Genomic DNA, 14763 nt, shown 5'->3' with positions numbered 1-14763 from the left:
TCCCAAACACACTCCTGCACCAGTGATTCTGCTCTTTAGCTCCTAAACCATCCCAAAGACACTCCTGTACCCCTGAGTCTGCTCCAAACCACCCAAAGACACTCCTGTACCACTGAGATTGCTCTTTATCTCCTTATCCATCCCAGGCACACTCCTGTGCCACTGATTCTGCTCCAAACCATCCCATATATGCTCCTGTACCACTGATTCTGCTCTTCAGCTCCTAAACCATCCCAAACACACTCCTGTGTCACTGATTTTGCCCTAAACCATCCCAAAGACTCTCCTGCACCACTGATTCTGCTCTTTAGCCCTGAGCATCCAAATGAGGACACATGCAGGGCCATTTTCCATGAAAAAACCCGCCTTTAGCCCTTGCTCCCTGCAGTGCTTGAACCCCAAATCCTGCCTTTAACCCTTGCTCCCTGCAGTGCTTGAAGCCAGCATGCCTGCAGAGCAGGGCTGCAGCACAGGAAAACATGTTTGGGCTGCAAGAAGATGGTGGGGGGTGATGGTGGAGGCTGGGCAGCAAGGGAGAACAGAAAATCAGCAAGAGGGGCGAATCCATGGACAGGACAGGTCTGGTCCAGCAGCTCTGCTCAGAGAGGAGCTCCCACAGCTGCTCTGGCAGCACCTTGCAGAGGTGAGAAGAACAGTCTGCAGCTCATCTGCCAGCAACTGGTGTTCCAGAAGGAGCCTGGGTTTTATTAAAGGCCTTGGCTCAGGGCAGCAAACAGGGCTGGTTCAAAGCCTGCCTTTAATATCAAGTATCAAGGTTTCTGACTGTCTGAAAGAAAGGCTCTTGAAAAGGGCTGGATTACTACAGACCATTGAAAAACCATGAGTAAGATTTCTCAATTAGGAATGTAATGCTAATTAGACTTTTTGGGTCAGCCTGGGTGGGTTGGCTAATTAGCCAAAGTATTATACCCATGTGATTGGCCTGGAGTGTGGGTGAGGTTCCTGGAAGCACCAGGTGATATCTGGTGAAAAAAAAAAAAATAATAAAAATAAAAGGATGTGTGGGTGGTAAAATCAGGACAGCTGCAGTCAGTGACTGGGGAGGGGGAAATACACCTTCAGCAGAGAATGCTCTGGAGAGGGAGAGCTGGGGGAAGGATTAGGGAGCTCCTACAATGTTTATTGGAAGCTTGGTTTGGGATAAAATAATTTCTTCGGGAGATGAGAGATATGCAGATTGCATAAGGGCTGGTGGTGTCGTGTCAAGGCAGTGCAGTTGGGTGATAGAACCTGAGACATTTCAGAGCCAGAACAAATGGCAGATTTGCTCCAGCCTCGGGGCACGGGGCAGACAGAGGCCCTGCAGTGCTGTTCCAACACTAAAGTGCTCGTGATTTCAACTGCCAGCCCGTGTTTCTGAATCAAACACCAGTTTTACCTGCACAGCCTTTTGTTTTAGGGGAAAAAGGATAACATATCCTCCCTGGGCACCCTGTGCCCCTGCAGAGCCCCAGGCTTGGCTCTGGCCCTTGGGAAGGGGAGAGAGCCCATCACCTGCTAATCATGATAATCACAATTATTAAACCTGCTGTGTGCTTTCTAACAAAGTCACGAGGTCTGTTTGGGACTCCAGGAAGAAACTCTGGGAGCTCCTGAAGCTCAGTCCTGGTGGTTTTCCTCCCAGAGCTCTGTGCATGTCCCAGTGCCCCGGCAGCAGAGCGAGGGGTGCCAGGAGCATCCCAGCCCTGGGACAGGCAGGAGCTGCTCCTCCAGGGCTGCTTTCCAACCTCCCACCCTGGGGCAGCTGCCCTGCTCTCCTGGGAGCTCCTGATGCCAAGGCAGATGCTGCAGAGAGTGGTACCCCAAACAGCCCGGGTGCTGAACGAGCCCAGGGCAGCCCAGCAGCTCCTGCAGCAGGCTCTGAACGTCACAGCAAGGAGGGAAACAGCAAGAGAGGACTTCCACCCACACTGAAGCACTGTGGCATTTCCTGGGGGCTTTGTCTTTCCTCACAAAAGTTTCTTATTTTCTGCATGTCCTCACCCCTTTAGTGATGCTCACCAGGTTGGGTAAATCAAGGAGCACGGTTTGTGAGGATCATGGTTTGCTCCTCATTTGGGCTCCTGCAGGTTGGTAACTCTGAATAATGAGAGTTTTCAGCTGCCCTGTGTCCTTTTAGTTATGCAGCTAAAGCAGACACAGCAACTTGCAGCAGCTGCATGCACTGGTGGGCTCCTGTGCCAATTAGAGCTCAGCAGCTGCATTGCTGGGCAGGAATTCAGAGCACTAGGAGCAAGATTTATTCTGTAAATAAAATACTAGGAGCGTGATCAAATACAAATCTATCAGAAAAAACCCCAGCAAGCTCTGCAATAAACACATTTAATTGATTTTGCATTCGCTCTTTAATAAATTCTGCATTTTTTTCCTCTTGACAGATGGCAATTTGATTTCTGGATCCTTAAAAAAAAAAAAAAATCCTAAGCTATTATCTACAATGATTTAACATCTTTCACGTTTCAAAATGTTAGAGATGGGCCTAAGACAAAGTTTGGATTCAAATACTCCTGTTCCCAGAGGGTGTTCTGCTCCAAGGTTTTGGTTCAGGCCCATCTTTTCCTTTCACAAGTGTCCATGTGAAAACGATGCTGCCAAATCAACCTCCTGTTTTGAAAAGTGAAGTATCACATGTGTTTCTAATAACATGTCAGATGGAGAAGCATGAAGTCATTTCAATTATTTTTATTATTTGTCTGAGGTTTTTGCTTTCTTCTTTCATTTTGCTTAGCAAAACAGTGAAGCTGGAGCAGCCCACCTCCCTCCCCACTTACAGCCAGCAAATCAAAGTGAAACTATCACTGGCAAAACTCCTGCTGTGCAAATGCTTCTGGATACAAGTGAACATAATTAAAAATCAATTCTTTCTTAAATTACACAAAGGTATCTGCTGAAATCCATTTCCTATTCAGTCTGTCCTAAAAAAAAATGAAAAAAAAAAGAGAGAGCAGATGCATTGAAATACAAAAAAAAATGGTTCCTGGTGCTGGGAACTGAGGATAAAGTCCTTCCCCAGATGGAGGTAAGGTTGGGAAGGCACTCCCTGCATCCTGATCACGTGCTGCAAAGGGAAAACAGTTTTTATAAGAGCTCAGCCTTGGACCAGCCCAGGATTCATATATCATGTCAGGCAGCAACTAAATTAAAAAATGGTATCTGGAATAAATTTAAAGTATATGTTCAGCCCCACCAATAGAGGGTTTTCTAATGAAAATAAAGACAAAATTAGTGGAAAATTGGAACCGAGCTACTCTAATTTATTTTTTTTTTTCTGTTTTCAAATGTGTTTTCCAGAGTGGATCACTAAAGGAGCCAGAGCCAAACAAAATCCCACCTCAGCGACCACCACCTCAAGGTTGTTTACAGTACATTCTCGACTGTAATGGCGTTGCAGTAGGACCAAAACAAGTCCAGGCTACTTAGATAACTGAGACCAAAAGCAAGGGTTAAAGCAGAAATGAAAAGTGAAAAACAAAACAAACCCCAATTGAAATCAGAGAAACAAACAATCTGAATGCAAGCACCCCAGTTTTGTTCAGTTTGCCATTGTTTCAGTGCCATTGCTGCCCTGGACTGTGTTTTTTCTATGCAGTGTCAACTCTCCCGTCTGGTTGTTTCCTTGTTCCTGTCTGTGCGTGTAATGCTTTCCAACCTTCCTCTGTAAACTCGTGATTGCAGGGCTGCTGTCAACAGTGTACAAAGAGTGTGCCTCTCTAGAGCCCAGTGCCATGTACACCCTGGATGGTTAGGCAGTATTTCTGGAGTGTTTGATATTGTTCAGTACAACCCCCCAAGGTGCAAGCCCCCCGTCCCTTGGCTTACTCTGTGAGTGTGTGCACACTGTACTCATAGCCTTTATTTTTCTGTGCGTGTGCATGACCAATAGCTAGGTGATCCAGATATATTTTTAAAGTCTAGATTAAGATTTGCTAGTGAGGCTTTTTATTTATAATTTTATAAAGTTTATTAACCTTTGAGTTTTACTTATATGCGAGTGGAAGTCTGCTATTTTGGTGACTCCATAAAAAACAGTTCTTCCCAAGGAATATTTAAAATATCTTCTATTTTACATACTGGTATTCATATTTTTAGTAATTCTGCATTAAATTATTAGCTACAAAGCTATGTAAATGGGCCACCTATGTGCAATATCTCAGTGAAAGTGTGAGTATTTAATGTATCCTGTTTCAATTAAGTAGTACCTTTTGTTGTCATTCCGAATTAGCAATCTATGGAGATTTTTAATGAAAACTAATGCAAATACTTTCAAAAAATCTTATACTTACCTAAGATTTAAATCCCAGGTTATTTGGTGAGAAGTACCTCAAGGACTGTTAAACTTCCTGTAAGAGCTCATTTCACTGCAAATACTGAGAAGTGAGGGGATGGCAGACCAAGGTACCTTTAACCAGCTGAGCACCCTGGGTTAGAACATGCAAGGCAAAAAATGTCAGCGGTTTTCTTTACCAACTCAGGTCTCCTATTTTACACCTGCAAGTTTCCAGAGAGCTGTAAAGAAAATCCAGTCCCGACGTTATCCACATAGATAGGGTTTCTAAGAACTGCTTGACATCAAACATGCAAAAGGACTTGAGGTGCCTGACAACTGCTAGATTTTCTGTAGGTAAATTCTTTTTGTGATTTTTACACAAGCAGTGCTGAGAGAGCTCCACAGGCAGGCAGTTAATCTGTTGTGAGAAATCTAGCCTAGAATCACAAGCTGCACACTGCTGGCATACCAGAAAGCTGAGTTGCAAGCAAGCCACAAAACTATAATTTTCATCTTGAATGTGTACAAAGATGAGTAGTGGCCATTAGTTTAGTGCAAACAATTATGTTTAAAGGGAAAACAGCCCGATGTTCTACTTCTGTTTTCCCTACAAACACTGGAAAAAGTTATCAGTGAGTCTCATCATTCTTAGTGTTTCTTTTATTTGTACGAGCTGGCTGGTGAGATGAGAATTAAGGTATGCATTATTAGCTATTTAAATGTTTGTGGTAAGTGCTACTGTTTACTACCTATCAGTGAATTACATGGATATTTTGCTTTAGTGATCAGCATTTGTCTGGGTCAGTGATCGTTCCAATGATGGCATTGGCTATTTTGTTCTATGTCAAGGAAATTCCACCTAGAAATCAGGTTCACAAATCCTTTCCTCCAGACACCCTAAAAGAGAACAAACCATACTGCCCTGGGGTGGAGAACCGAATCTGATGGCCGATTTTCCTTGCAAGCAGTTGGTATTTTTTGCATGGAGTAGTGCCAGTATTCCCAAGTGCTTTTCACAGGACATTTGTGTGCTCTGTGTGTGCGTGCGTGTGCGTGTGTGTGTGTGTGTGTGTGTGTGGAAGACCTGGGTGTCTCAGACAGGATTCCAGCCTGTTCCCTGGGAAGGATTCGCAGGGGCACACACAATTCCTACATCCCACAGCCAAGAAACAAGCCAAGATGTCTCTCTGCATGTCAGCATGCTTAGGTGCAATATTGTGGGTAACAGGGAACAGATGTTTTACAGTGTAGGCTTAATGTTCAGTTCTGTTGAGTTATTTTTGGTAAAAGTTTCTTTCATGATTGTTGCCTTTTGTACAACCCAGCTGCAAGAAAGTGAGCAAACGCTGGAAATGTGACAGCAGTATATCTTTTATGTGAAATCTCTTGTACAGCTTAATGTGCAATAAAAGAAAGTTATATCTGTCTTCAGTGTAAAGTTTCTGGCATTCAAGCCTGTACGTACAAGTGGGGGAAAGAAACCTTTCTGGTTTTCAATATTGAGTGAAAGGAGACTAATAAGAAAAGGCTCCTTATTAAGATGTTGCAAGACCATGTTATCACCTACAAATATTTCCTACAAAAGTGGTTCAAATTAATAAACAATGAAGGCACATTCCTTAACATTCAGTACGTGCTATTTATCTTTCTGCACCACAACACACTGCTACGATTGTGTTAAAACTCACTGAGGCATCAGCACGTGCTGTCCTCACACACACACACACACACACACTGGAATTCATGTAGTAAGGGGAAAGTTAACTATAAAAACAATTTAAAAACAACAACAAAAAATAGTGTATTGCAGCAGTACATCTAGATATGATGGTTTGCTTTCAGAGACTTGAGCAGATTGAGTGTTTTACTTGCACTAAATATCTATGCAAGACTAAAAGAATCCCAGAAGATCTAGATCAGTTGTGTTCTGTGGTATTTAAAGAAGTTCTTATCCTGAGTGAAGCATGGTACAAACAAATACTCAGAAGGTCATCACATCCTTTCTCCCCTGAAGTCAGATGTCCTGAGTGCATTTTCATATGCCAGGGTTAAAATTCAGTTACAACAGCCTTCAGTCCAGAAAACCCCAGTCAGACCTGAGAGCTGAGATAAAAGCAGCGAGCCCTGATGTCTGACACAGCATTGTTTCAGCCAGAAAGCAGAAAAAACCCCACTGGATGGTACTGTAGCATCTTTCAGCCGTGGGTTGTGCAGCCTGAGTCTCTCCTGCACGCTGTGGTTTCCCACATCACGCAGTAGCTTGCCAGTGAAGTGCCTTCCTGGTAAAGGATTTGTAGTGACTTTCTTGTGTTTCTTGTAATGTTCTTGACATATCTCACTAAGGGGTTAAGTAAGTTACGGAAATGCTTTCAACCAGCCAGAAAATGAGATTGTTTTACTGCTGTAAGAGTGAATCTAAGAGGAATATTACAGAAATGATTTTAAGACTTTGGAGGAAGAAAATATCTGCAGTAACTACACAGAAAATAGTGAATGCCTTGCTGAATTAGATATTTCTACTGTTTTCAGTTACCTCACAGCCTCTCCTTGACTTGGGCCAAAACTGTTCTGGGTGTAACTCCGTTGATTTGGTTTGAAGTCAGGACCTGAGATAAATGGGGTGCTATTGGGCAGTTTTAAGGCTGATTCATGGGGGGCTCCCAGCAAGTTCCTCATGAGTGTGAGCAGTGCTCTTGCCTCCACGCGAGCACACGCCAGTAGGCTTTTGCCTCGCAAGTAGAGCTAATCACATTGGAGAGGATGATTTTAAACTGTTGGATATGAAGTCTAAATAAGGCCTCTTTGCAACTATAACATTATGAAGTTTTTCTTGTACTGAACCTAGGGGGCCCAGTGCAACCCCAAGGAATGCAATCCCAAAGCCAGGAGCCATTGCAGCCCCAGCGCGTGTTCCCCGCGGGGCAGGCAGCGAAGCCCGCAGCCTCGCAGCCCCAGCGCCCGCCCGGACCCACCACCCAGCAGCCTCGGCCCCAGGCCCAAGGTCCTCCCAGCTCCAGGTTATCAAAGGAAGCAGAGCCACAGCCACAGCCCCAGCCAGAGCCACAGCCTGCGCCACAGCAGAAGCCTCAGTCGCATCCGCAGCTTAAGTAAGAGTCGCTTTATCCGGTCTTCTTCTCTCCTCATGCACAGGTTCTGTCTGACTGGGGTTGGGGGGCTGCTCCGACAGCCAGGGGGAAAATGAACGTGTTGTTCCAAGTTTAAAACGAGGTTAAATAGCTCAAAAAACAGTCCCTGCTGATGGAGTCAAATAAGCCGCTAGCGTTAGTTCTAGTCCCAAGTTTAAAACGAGGTTTTAGTCCCTGGTAATGGAGCAAAGTAAGCCTTTAGTGCTAGTTCTAATCCCAAGTTTAAAACAAGGCTAAATAGTTCAAGAATCTAATCCCTGGTAATGGAGCAAACCAAGCTGCTAGCATTAGTTCTAGTCTCAAGTTTAAAACGAGGTTAAATAGCTCAAAAACCAGTCCCTGGTAATGGTGTAAAGCAAGCTGCTAATATTAGTTCTAGTCCAACGTTCAAAAAGAGGTTAAATAGCTCAAAAAGCTTAATCTCTGGTCATAGAGTAAAGTAAGCTGCTCACATTAGTTCTAGTCCCAAGTTTAAAACAAAGTTAAATAGTTCAAAAAACAGCCCCTGGTAATGGGGTAAAGTAAGCCACTAGCATTAGTTCTAGTCCCAAGTTTAAAATGAGGTTAAACAGTTCAAAATCTTAGTCCCTGGTAATGGAGTAAAGCAAGCTGCTAGCATTAGTTCTAGTCCCACGTTTAAAATGAGGTTAAATAGCTCAAAAAGTTAATCTCTGGTAATGGGGTAAAGCAAGCTGCTAGCATTAGTTCTGTCCTGAGCACTGTGCAAAATTCCATCTGCCCATTGTGCAATTTCTGCCCTGGCCAGGTCTGAAAACCCATCAGCTTTCCAGTCTTTGTTTCCTCCTTTTGGAGCCACTGACTCACGGGCTGGGTGTGCTGTCAGCCTGCCCTCCCTGAGGAAGTCTTATCTGCTTCAACTTTTAACCTTGCAGTCACTGAGACAACAGATTCCGTTTCCAAAGGCACAGTCCAGGCTGGGTCATGTTGGACAGTGGCTGCCAGATTGGTTCTCTCTGCTGCCCGTGGTTGTGCAGAGGCACTGCCCGAGTGCTCAAGCCCTGCCCAGAAAAGGCTGCACAGAACTCAAAAAAAAAAAAAAAAAAAAAAAGGTGGTTGTCCCAGTTCTGGAAGGTTCCTTACTGATTTAGCCCCAGTAAGGAATATGGAGAACTTCCTCCTCAGAGCTCAAACCCAGCCAACAGAAACCCCAGGGAGCACCAGCAGAGCTTTGCTGTTTTCCAGCCCAGCAGCCCTGACACAACCATTGCCAGGAGACTCAGACACATCTCCTCAGTCTGGGATGTACAAAGACCTGCACAGAGTATTTCTTTCCTCCCAGGAACACAGATCCCCTTGTTCCACGCACTCCTGGGCTAACACCAGTGGGAAACAATCCCGGGTCCCTCCTGAGCCCAGCTCAGTGCCAGAGACATGCTGGATGACAATGTTGTGCAAAGAGGACAGTATTTCCCTGGCCTCCCTGGCACGACGTATTTCTTTATTCTGTTTTATGATCATAAACCTCAGATTGATTCCTCCACCATTTCAGATGATAGAGAATAGAGAGGTGGATTTTTTTAAGCAAGATGGAAATCAGTTTATCAATTGAAACTTAACTTCTGAGGTTGAAGAAAAGCAGCTAAGAGCAGTTACAGGAGGGCTCTGCCACATGCTGCTTCCCAGCTTTATCCTCTAAGCTTTTCGTTTACATCTAGATTCATTTTTCTCTTCTCCAAATGGAAGAGTCCCTCTTTAAAATAAAATAACAAAGGAGAAATGAAAGTTTTTAAGATGCAAGCCATAATAAGAGCAGCTTTCTAACTTTCAGAAGCAGTTTTAGGTCCACATCAAGGCTCAGATCTCCTGCCTGTAGGATTAACTCTATTTGCATGTGTATGCTTTGTATTCACCCACATGCTGTTGCCCAACCTGTATGTACATGTTATTAATCTGTGAATAAATATTTAATTAGGCTACTTATTGTGTTACTAATCAAGTCAAGTGCTGCTTCCCACCCTCCCTCTTTCAGTGAGTACAAACAAACATTTATCAGTCTATTCTCATTAGCACAACTATAATTTATGAAAAACCTAAAACGCCTGCAGCACTGTTTGCTGTACATTATTAGTTTAGAAGGAGAGGAGCTGCAAACCATGAGGAGTCTGAGACAATCTGAATAAGGAAAGTGCTTCAGTTTTACCAGAGCCAAAACTGAAATCTATTGTACTGAGATAAAAATGAAATCAGGTAACTTGTTTTACCCATGTAGGGATGTCTTTGTAAAAAGCTGATAACTCATTCATGTCTTCTATTTCAATTCAAGCCTATTTTCTAGATGTTATTTTATCTGACAAGCCATGAGTTAAAGTTTTAGACTATAGCTATTTTCCTCCTTGTTTCCCTTGTAATGTTTTTCATGCTTACAGGAACTTACACAGGAGTCACATAACAGCACTAAGAATGGAGCAGCATTGCCAGGCACTGCCTATAGAAAAGAAAAAATATATCTGATTTGGGGGGTTTCTTCAAAGATATAAAATGTCTTTAAGCCTCTATTAAGGCTCTAAAGTTCAATACATTTAAACAGAGGGAGAGCACATTACAGTTTAAGATTCAAGCTCTTGTAAAACACCTGATTTTTCTCTGTGCACAACCATTGGCAGCCTCACCAAAACACAACTATTTATCAGTCCTTTTGGGCTGTGATTTGGATTTAGTAGCCAGGCCCACCTTTTCCTCAAGGTTCTAATTTGCACCATCCAATTCAGAGCTGTAGAAAGAAAAGAAAGCACCGATGTGCTCCTTGAAGGAAATGTTATCCTCAAGCCAGGGGGGCAGAATTGTGTGGGACACAACAAAAATGGGTAAAAGCCAATTTTTGTCCAGCCTCAGGGACAAATCTGTTTGAACTTCTCCAAGGGGTCGTGGTTGCACTTGGTGTGCACCCAGTTATCCCGTGGGATGCTGTGGAGGGAATTGCAGTGGGAATTTGGGTGTCTCTGGGTGATCATCTCTGTGATTTCCTCTGAATTTCCCCTCTTCTGATCCAAGTGCTGGGGGGTGGAGGCTGGGGGACAGCGTGACCATGCAGAATTGTTGTGTTTGTGTCTTGCAGCAAGTCTCAGTCCTTGACCAACGCCTTCAGCTTCACAGAGTCCTCCTTCTTCAGGTCGTCCGTGAACGAGGACGAGGCCAAAGCTGAGACCATCCGGAACCTGAGGAAATCCTTTGCCAGCCTGTTCTCTGATTAGCCAGCTTCGTGTAGAGTCTGAATGTCCCATAGGTTTTGTTCTCCCTGTGCCAGCACCCTTCTCTACTGTGCTCACTGTTGTACCAAGCAATATGTCCAACCTACAGAAACACAAGTCAATAGCAGGAGGACTTTGGTGGGGGAGATGCCACGCGGGAACACGTGGAAAGCTCTGGAAAGAAGGAAGGGTTCCATTGCTCCCACAGAATGTCTGATCCCAAGGTCCTTATCCATTGTAATTTTGTGGCCTTACTGTGACTGAAGTATATAATCCTATTTGAGACTCCTTTGTAGAATTGTGTTAATAAAGCATTGGGGAAGGGGCTCCTCCTCGCTCTGCCCATCCCCAATGCACTGCAATGCATGTGTATTTCGTGTGTAAATGTTTTGTACTGCAGAGGTATAGTCTTGACTTGTTCTTGCCTCCCAGACTCAGGAGGCCACTCACACTGACATCCTTGTCCAGCCACATAAATAATGTGAGAAATTGAAGCAGTTTCTTCCTCCTCATCCAATCCCTCCATCAGCTGGTTGTGGACTTCTGATGTATTGCTGGGAGTTATCAGTACACTAAATGTCATGAATAGAGTGTAAATGTACTACTGTATCTCCATATGTCTATTTAAAGAATTTATTTCCAGACTGTAACCATAACTGGGTTTAGTTGCAAAGAATATGCATGATGTTACCCTTATTTTTGTGAACACCTTCTAATAAATGTAAAGTCCCATGCCTGATTTAAAAAAAAAGTCTTCTACAAAGCTTGTTTAGCCATCAATATATATTGTCTATTTTGACTGATATCAAGAGGGTAGCTTTATGATTATAAAATATTTGGACACAAACTACAGCTGTAAGAAAATAAACTATCACAATGAATTCCTTTGTTGAATCAGCATTATAAAAAAAAAAACCTTACACATTGTAGGAATCACATTTACATTTTCTACTGACTTATGTGGTTTAAAAGATTTTTTTCTAACTCGTGCAAATTGATCCCAGACTTTGAGGCAGTAGCAGCAGATTTTAACAAAAGTTATCTGAGTCAAACTAAAGAAGCTTGTTAGTAATCTCTCGGCTACCCATTTCCAACTGATTTTCATGTCATTCTGAATCTCTTATTATGAATTACATGCAGTCCTTGCCAGGAACCAGTGCTAACAGAGAAAAGAAGAAAAAAATAATAATATTAACAGGGAGAGGAGATTAATGAGGGAGAGAAAGAGAACACCGTGGTGACTTAAAAACCACCTTGGATTCGTGGAGGGTTTGTAGGGACACCTCTGTTTGCCTCAGAAACGTCAGCTCCTGGAGATGTGGGAGCTGGTGGAGCCTGGGTAAATCAGGAGCACCTTTTGCTGACACAAACCCTTTCAGCAGCCAGGGTTGCCCTGGGTGCAGGGAGGGTGGCAGTGAGAGTGGAAAGCTTAAAGTGCAGAGGAGCCAGGGCAGAGCTCTCGTGGGAGCACCTGGTGGCTCTGGAGCCAGCAGGCTGGGGCAGTGAGCTCAGCACTCACCCTGCTGGGAAATGGGCAGCCCCAGCTCCCCCCGGAGGCACAACTGGCCCTTGTGGGACTGACCACAGCAACTGGGACCAGGGTGAACAGCCCTGCTAGAGCCAGGCCAGGATGGATTTCTGGGTGAGATTGCACTGCAGCAATAGAATCATTGGCTCACAGCCCCCTGTGAGGTGGAATCACAGCCCCCATCTCTGGAGCAGCCCTTGGAGAAGCTCTCTGACTGACAATTCTCTTTTCTTGCAGGAGGAAGGCACTGTGGACAGAAGGCTGTAGCTTAGCTGATGAATTCTGTGGCCAAGCAGAACTTTTTTTATTAGTCATTAGTTCATAAATATCAGCTAGACTTTGATTTCTTTTTAAGCTTTGTCCCCTTCCTGCCCCCCACTGGATTGAAGCACCCTCCACGAGGCTGCAACAACAACCGTGAGCACTTGGAGAGCCTTTCATGTCTGAGAAGCACTTTACTCCTAGATTAGAGAGATTAATCAAAGTTGCTAACGCAAATTAATTACTGCTACAGAGAAAGCATAGCAATTATGCATAGTTTGGCACGGTCCATGATTAGTGCATGCCTGGTTTCAGCAGTATTTAGTACAATATGAATTACAGGTACTTCATTAGCCCAGGCCCCAGATTTCGACTCCAGGCAAAGTTTCTTGCTCATATAAAAATTCCCTCCCACCTCTTCCTGGGAGAAAACGGGTTTCACTACAGCCTTTGTTTTACCATCTGGAAGACAAAAAAGAAAGAAAGGGGAGGGGAAAAAAAAAAAAAAAAAAAAAAAAAGAAGGAAAAAAAAAACAGGGAGGGGATGATGCAATCCAATCCAAGGTGGCTGGTGCTTCCTCCCACACAGAGCTCGCTACCTGCCCAGTGCCAGCCTGCCAGGAGTGTCACCCACAAGCTGCTGCACGCTCCCCTCCCCGGGCTCTGCCTCTTGGCCAAGGCATTTCCATCTGGAGCACACCTCCAGAGCAGAAGCAGGGCAGAAAAGGAGTTTTTGTGCGGGGCTGCTGGAGCTTGGGTTGTCTGCTCGGTCTGGCTTCTCCAAGGGGTTGTGGTTGCACTTGGTGTGCACCCAGTTATCCCGTGGGATGTTGTGGAGGGAATTGCAGTGGGAATTTGGGTGTCTGTGGGGGCTCATCTCTGTGAGCCCCAGCCTGGGAGCACTGCTCTGTTCTTCACTCGCACTTTGCCGTGCCCAGGCAGCTCACAGTGCCACAGGTTTCTATGCACAGCACCCCATCTTTGCTCATCTTTCACTTAAAAATCAGGAAAAAGCAGCAAGATAAATAAAGCTACAGGAGCTGCTAATCAAGGTTAGTTTTGAGACTGAGATGGAGCCGTTCTCTGGCCATTAGGCCTGAAGCCAATTCCAAATGCTGAAGCAGATTTCAAGAGATTGTAATTATGGTCAAAGTGACTAATCCAGCTTTGAAACAACCACTAACTCTCCAGTAAAAATTAGTCAAAATAGCACTGAGGTACTTAGTAAACACTGTGTGTACTTTGCATGCTTCCTACCTGACAAAAACAAAGCCCCTTGTGGAGCCAGGGCTGGCTCAGGGAAGGGATCACGTACAGGATCCTGTCATGGACTTGGAGCAGGATCTGCAGCTCCCTGGGCACTCCTGATGCCCTTTGGCTGAACACCACAAATAAATTTCCTCTTGTCCACCAGCAGCATCTTCCAGCAGGGCTGGATGTGTCAGAAAGCAGCGTCCATCCAGAGGGCTGAGCTGGGAGGAGCTGTGCTAGGCCTGGGCTGGATGGCCAGGGCAGCCCAAGGACACAGCTTGGCAAAGCTGGGACTGAGCTCCCTGTTCTGGCTGCACAGCCAGCTGCCTCATCCCTTGTGCACACAATCCCAGGATCCTGAGCTGGAGGGACCCACAGGATCACTGCTCCAGCCCCTGTAGCAGGCACAAGGCCTGCGAGGGCCCCGGGGAGGGCCGAGGCCTAGAGAGAGGAAATGCCAAGTCACGGTGAAAAGGCCAGAGCCCCTCTCCTCCACCTTTCTTATCACTCTGTGACCCCATGGGTTACTTCTCCTTCACCCCTGCTACTGGACAATTTCTGATCCCTTCTAACCCTATCTAAGGGGCTGCTTTAGCCCATTCTGGCCAGAAGAGTCTGGAACCCTTCACAGACCCCTCAATAAGCCATCGCGGTGGAACTGCCTTCTCCTCTCTCTGCGTCTGCTTCCCGGCTAGCCTGCGAGGCTCCCTAGCAAGCAAAGAGCTGGAATCCTGAGAGAGCTGAAAACCACTAAGAGCTGATATCACTTGGGCTTGCTAAGGGTGCCTGTGGCTAAGAGTGGCTTGGGTATTGGGACAGTCAGTCTCCAAAGGACTGAGCCATCTGGCCCGTGCCTGCCTGCTTGGGGCACATGAACCCTGCAGTGCCCATTCCCTGGGCAGCCTGAGCACTGCCCTGCACCCTCTGGGGGAAGAACCTTTTCCTAATATCCAGCCCAAACCTCTCCTGGGTCCTGTCCCTGGTCAATATTCCAGCACGGGCTCAGAAGCAATTTAACTGTGCTCAGCATCTCTGCAAAGCTGGTCAGAAGGCAGCGCTGCAAACCAAGAACTGTCACTC

General features: G+C 45.2%; 1 protein-coding gene across 1 annotated transcript in view; it reads left to right on the top strand.

Annotated features, from left to right (window-relative positions):
* The window catches only part of SYN2 (synapsin II), a 192363-nt gene extending 180839 nt beyond the window's left edge, over positions 1-11524 (top strand). The window contains exons 11-13 of the mRNA XM_059856135.1: positions 3313-3373; positions 7134-7395; positions 10511-11524. Coding sequence (XP_059712118.1) covers positions 3313-3373; positions 7134-7395; positions 10511-10646 — 459 coding nt within the window. The 3' untranslated portion in view covers positions 10647-11524. The remainder of the gene's footprint in view (positions 1-3312; positions 3374-7133; positions 7396-10510) is intronic.
* The last annotated feature ends 3239 nt before the right edge of the window (positions 11525-14763 follow it).

This window comes from Haemorhous mexicanus, chromosome 11 (genome assembly GCF_027477595.1).
Source record: "Haemorhous mexicanus isolate bHaeMex1 chromosome 11, bHaeMex1.pri, whole genome shotgun sequence".
In the NCBI taxonomy this organism is placed as follows: domain Eukaryota; kingdom Metazoa; phylum Chordata; class Aves; order Passeriformes; family Fringillidae; genus Haemorhous; species Haemorhous mexicanus.
Note: the sequence above shows the minus strand (reverse complement) of the source record. Positions and strands in the feature narration are given on the sequence as shown.